This window comes from Pezoporus wallicus, unplaced genomic scaffold, assembly GCF_028554395.1.
Source record: "Pezoporus wallicus isolate ANWC-B61680 ecotype Strahan unplaced genomic scaffold, APGP_CSIRO_Pwel_v1 contig_7673, whole genome shotgun sequence".
Lineage (NCBI taxonomy): Eukaryota > Metazoa > Chordata > Aves > Psittaciformes > Psittacidae > Pezoporus > Pezoporus wallicus.
The window spans coordinates 341,866-347,865 of NW_026639532.1; the positions used below are offsets into that span (position 1 = coordinate 341,866).

General features: G+C 36.1%; 1 protein-coding gene across 6 annotated transcripts in view; it reads right to left on the reverse strand.

Annotated features, from left to right (window-relative positions):
• The window catches only part of PAM (peptidylglycine alpha-amidating monooxygenase), a 66,061-nt gene extending 61,546 nt beyond the window's left edge, over positions 1-4,515 (reverse strand). For all 6 annotated transcript variants that reach the window (XM_057414807.1, XM_057414806.1, XM_057414804.1 and 3 more), the window contains exons 1-3: positions 4,039-4,515; positions 2,744-2,864; positions 734-791 (exon numbers count right to left, since the gene is read on the reverse strand). In XM_057414807.1, coding sequence (XP_057270790.1) covers positions 734-791; positions 2,744-2,864; positions 4,039-4,130 — 271 coding nt within the window. In that variant the 5' untranslated portion in view covers positions 4,131-4,515. The remainder of the gene's footprint in view (positions 1-733; positions 792-2,743; positions 2,865-4,038) is intronic.
• Between the last annotated feature and the right edge of the window lie 1,485 nt (positions 4,516-6,000).

Below are 6,000 nucleotides of genomic sequence, written 5' to 3' on the forward strand. Positions count from 1 at the left end.
CAAGAGAGTAAAGGAGGAAAGATACAGACATTTTAACTCCTCATTGTTTTATTTTAGTTTCTAGCATGTTCTGATGGTGAAGCTATGTTCAGTTACACCAAAAAGCCTTCTCTCTACCTGAACAACTAACTGTATGCTCATGAGCAAGACAAAACAGAAGTACCTTTGAGGTACTTTGACTTGCCAAACAGATGGTGTTGTTTGCTGATCTATATGATCAGAGCATTTGCATGCTATTACAATAGCGTTTCCTTCTATTTGTGCACCATGACATTAAAAGAAAGCCAATGGAGGGGAGAGGATTTGGCTGGCTTTGTTTATTCCCTCAGATAAGTAAAATCTTACTGCAGCCAACACTGACTGTAAGTGCAAAGGATTTGCAGCCTGTACCAGGAGGTAAATAAACGGTCTGCTCACTGGAGCAGAATTAAGTATCCAGCTAGAGACAGAAAGCCAATATTTTACAAATGGGACTGTTTGGTACTGATTGCCAAAGGCATCTGCATGCAGTTTCTTAACTACTGTTACTCATGAATCTCTCCAGAAACAGTGTGTTATCTTGACTCTAAGTAGGTGTCTCTAGCTTGTTTGTGCTTTAGCTATGATGAAAGCATTCTGGAAACCCGTGGCAGGCAAAGATTAAGTCAATGTAATTCAAACAAAAAAAGTAACAGAAAATGCTGAGGTTCTTCAAAACAGCTTGCTTAGGTTTTTCCAGTCAACCAAAACTCACCTACATAAGCTTCATCATCCACTGGCAGGGGAACTGACATGCAGAGGTAGGTATCGGACTATTAAAAGACCAAAGAACAGATATTACCTTTAAATTTGGAATATTTAGAATGAAAGAAATGGAAACAAAGCATCGAAATTCACTATGCTTTCTGAAGATGAATGAGGGACTACTGAACAAACTAATACATAATGATTATCTATTTATAAGCCTTAGCACTGAACTAATTTGCAGTGGTTTACAAACACTGCCCACTCCCCACATGCTAAATATTTGGGGTTTCTTTTCCCTCCTCCTCCTGTTTGAAAACATGTACATGTTTCCTCCATGAACCAGGTATATATTTTTACATAGTTTAAGCTGTATGTTAGCTGTATGCCCCTACTTTAAAAGAATTAAATGATTCCTGTAGTAATCATTCCAGAACAACAATGTGAATGCTCATAATCTAGGTACAACCTTACTGGTATTACCAAAATTTATCTCAATTTCATGGAACACATGCAGATGGTTAGACTTCTTAGTATTCAAAGAGAATGATTTTCAGTATCTGTTTTCCACAAGAATTACCCGGGAAGCTAAAGCATCGAGGACCTTGGAAAAGTAAATTAAATACAATTGCCTACAGTGATGCTATGGAAGAACTCAACTCAGCAGCAGTACTATTTCAGAAGTTCCCTTTCTTTTTCTAGCTTGGAGACATTCTTTGACTAAACAACCAATGGCTTCAGAGCCCCCAGAAAAATTCTTACATTAGATAAATCTGCTGACTGTACCTCTACCACAGGTCACACAGCTCATAAATTGTAAACGAAAGACCTGGTTAGTTCTGTTACACATCTTTCTGTTAGCTTGCTATGATTCTCAATAAAAAATGTGACTGTCAGGTGTGCATACCACCAAGGAATCTGAAGTGACCAACTCCTTCATACCTGTTTCCTAGTTCAACTAATGGCTCCTCGGGTAAAATCAATAAAACAATTACAAACATGCACGTGGATGAACTGAGAGTACTTCTCACTCTTTCTGAATTATAAGTTTAATACTTTGCTGGAGACAAATAAGATCTAGTAGAAACTATATTTGTGTTTTACACTCACCGGAATGACACTATAAATTACAAGTTCCAGAGGGCTGCTCCCCAAGAACAGAAAACCTCATTTTCCCTTCAGTATTTTTAAAAGTGTTATCTGCAACAATGAATCACCATCTACTGCAGCACAATATCCTGCTCTTTACAAGCATCTGCAGCCCTCTGGAAGAGACACAGGGGCTCTTAATGATATATGTAACTCCCTGCATTGCTTCCCTGCAAAAAAAAAACCACCTTTAATAATAATTGTTTATCTTGCTTAATGAAACTACATGTGAAGATGACAGTAGAATCTCAGACTTTTAGGTGAATCTTAAAAATGCTAATGTTAAAAATCTTAACTATCGTCTTCATTTTCACTCACTCGGCTCAGTAGAAGCAATTTCTAACGTGAGAGAATATACTATTATGACTTGTTTATAGTAGCTTTCCTGGAGTATTTTAGGGGCTTGAAATACTGGGTCAAAAGTGTTACCCTTATGAAATACTTTCCGGTTGTCTTCTGCGCTTGCCAAAGTTGCAGCAGTGTTAATTTTAACTGAACTCATTTCACTAAGGCCTCATTTGAGATTCAGTGTAAACTGCAACTCCAAATAAATGTATGACTTACTAGCGCAGCTGGCAATATTTCACTTTAATAAAACTCATATTCCTAGTTTTAATAAACTTCAGCATTTCAGCTTATGAAACCAAAATTTCAAAAATACAATTAATCACATGCAAAGATTTTTCTCTCATTTGAGATTACTTTTCTGTTTCTTACTTTTTTCTGGACATACATACATGTCTATAAACGTTACCTTGCTGGTGGGTTTTTATTCATTTTATGTGAATTACACTGTAGGCAAGGCTTTATTTTCCAAGGTTATATATAAAAAAAAAGTAAGTACAAAAAAGAAAAACTGCATTTCTCTCACCTGCTTAGGTGTCACACCAGGCATGCGAATGTCCAATGCAAAATCTGACAGACCAAGTGAAATTACTGGCTGGTCACTTCCAAGGCATTCACTGGAAAAAGATCTGGTAGTGTCTTTGTACCTTAAAATGAAGGAGGAAAGACTTTTAAAAATATTGACTTTTGTTATGTCTTTCTAAAAAGCAGGGTCTTGAGAACTAGCAGGGAAGTTTGACAATGCTAAGGAGCTCCAGGAGTAATGTGGAAATTTCACTCCTTCACGAGCTTAAGTTACCAAGCATTTACTGAGACAGTTCCTCACAGCAATCACACAGACTAGTTGGGAAAACATTAGCTAAAATGTAGCCTGTCATCTCATCTAAGAAGTTGTCTGAGGTACACTGATGTACAGATAGAGAATTAATTCACTGGAAAATTTCAAGTACTGTTAATCATTCACAAGTTTGGTTTGGTCTTTTTTTTTTAAGACTATGTGCCTGATGTGTAATGCAATACAGATTAAATTATGTGTAAAGGGGAAATTTTTAATTCCAACACCACAACATATATAGCAACTCCTATTACAAGCAGAGAAGTAAACCAATAAGTTTTACAACTTTACGTGAATATCAAAGTCTGTACTGAATGAAATGTATAAACAAATTGTAAAAAAAAAATAGGTCACAGTAAGGAACTAAATGGTACGACATCTGAAACACAATGCAACATTGATATGAATTTGAAATATGCATATTCATGTGTGTATATATATATATATATATAAAGATACAGAAGTGACGTGATAACTACAGTGCCCAATATGCCTCAAAAAGAGTAGAACACTTTTCTGGAGAGCTAAGAGACTACAACTTCTCTTGTCCAAACTATATTCAAGTTTACCTATGCAATTCTGCATACAACTCCCCCTGCCCCAGCTCCCAGGATTGCCCAGTTTTAACCTAGATGATGCTTTCTCGTTAAAATATCATTTTATACTGGAAGCTAACTTAAGCAGTTGAAATATATTTACACCCAGTGTAGTCTAAAATACACCTGTGGTGTTACCTAAAAATTTTCACTATTTGTTCTTTTATCATCCTAAACTCATATTTTATAAAGCAACCTATGAATAAAACAAGACTTTCTGCCTTCAGTATGACAACAGTGCCATTTCAAAACTGCAGAAAATAAATTCAGAGCAACTAAGCAAAACCAAACAAACACCATACGTGTTTTTATCTAGGACATGCTTTTTCACATATCCATAATATAGTGACTGCACACATTTAACACATACGGTCTTTCTGTATAACCCACCTCTTGAAGACAGAAAGTGGGCTTCTGAAACCCAAACAGGTGTTTTGAAAAACAAAAAACAGTACTAGCAGGTTTTTAAAGAGGCCAGCCATGACCACCCTGCTGCTCTTGGCCTGATTAAGAGAGCAGAAAAAGGGCAGCACAGTTCTGTCGGCTGTGATCCTGACAATTAGGCTGCAGCAGCAGTATCAATTCACTACTTCATTATTATGTGCTCTGCGGGCATCCTCCAGCTTCTGACAGACCATCTGTCTTGGAAGGTGATACACAGTAAACCAGGAAGGTGGATGATGCTATGTTGTCTCTATTATTAGCTGTAAAATTCTGTTGAAGGATCTTCCCTTGCAGATAGATGACACTGTACTTCTGTCCACTTAGGCAGCTGAAAAGAAGTAGCACTCCTACTGCTTTCTCCCCAGGTTGTGCAATTAAATCTGCATGTTACTTATCAATCCACAGTGCTGCAACTGGCATCACAGAAACTGTGGGGGTTTGAATTCCATCCTCACAAGAAACCAGCATCAATCATCCTTCAGAACCTGTAAAAATAGAAGCAGATAAAGGATGAGTAATGCATTACAGCATTAGCTCTCACCAAATCCCTGTTGTGGCATTTTAAATTCATTAAAGGAAGTTGTTTCACAAGCTTTATTTAGTCCAACCTAGCAAAGACTGCATCAAGTCTGTTGATTCCTCCTCATCCATATAGGATCAGAAGATGACACATTTCATATTGAGATACAAAACGCACTCTCAAACACATTTTACACGACCAGAAAAAATATAACCCCCTTCCTCCCTCAATACGTAAAAAGCATAGCATGGACTATTTCACACATACAAACACTACCATAATGTATTCTACAAGCAGCAAAAAAAGGCCAAGAGCTGACATGGCAAGAACCAAGGTTTCTAAATTTTATCAACTATCACTAAATGTTTCTGCACATACTGTGGGCTGGGAGAATATTTTACTGTTAATGCAACCTGCAATACACCATTATGTCACCTGTTTCTTATGTACTTCAGTTACTTTTCATATCCATTTCAGAAAATTGATTCTACAAATTATTTTTGGAAATACTGCAACAAGAACTATTGAGATCAGACTCCTTCATATCCTTTCATAAATTAAGGTTATATCAACACAAACTATTACTCTCCTCATCACTTAAGCTTCAACTGTTCTTACTTACACATTTCAGTTTACACAATATTTTAATTTTAAACTTTTGAGTGTTTTCATAAGTATGCTGGAAAATCACACTGTGTTACTGAAGACAAACAGTAGCATTTTTATTGAGCGTTCCAATTCTGGCAGAAGTAAAAGTTCAAGTCATAATAAAAATCAAAGTCTTTAAAATGTATTATGTACTAATTCTTTTAAGATAAATATTAATAGGAACAAAACACCCAAGCCCAACTATATTCCAGCCCCTGGAAGACATAGTCAAAATACTGCTATAATGACAAAATAGAAAAGGCGGCTTCTGACAGGAAACACAATTGAAATTCATGTGTTTTGAAAATTCCTTCTATTTTAGGGCAGACATGCAAAAAAACTTATTATGAAAAAAAGGGCTTCTGCTCCCTGCTGTTTAGCACCTACACTAGATCAGCACTGAACTATTTGTTAGTTTTTAAAATCTGATTACATTAATCATCATTAAACTTGCATATTTTATTAACTGAAGGATAAGAAAAAGATTCAGTCATAAACAACTAAAAATAGATTTCATCTTACTTTCAGCTTGCCAAAAACATGCCAGAGCTGTCCAGAATCATTCATGAAAGCTATGGTACAAGCTTATTTTAATGCAAATTTCCGTGTCTTCAGTTCTGTAGCCTACATCATTTTCACTAGTGAACTACGGAAAGCTGCAACACATATAATGGACTGTACCATGACGAAAAACAAAAATAATTAAAAAAATATAAAAAAGGCAAGTGTGATATGCTTCA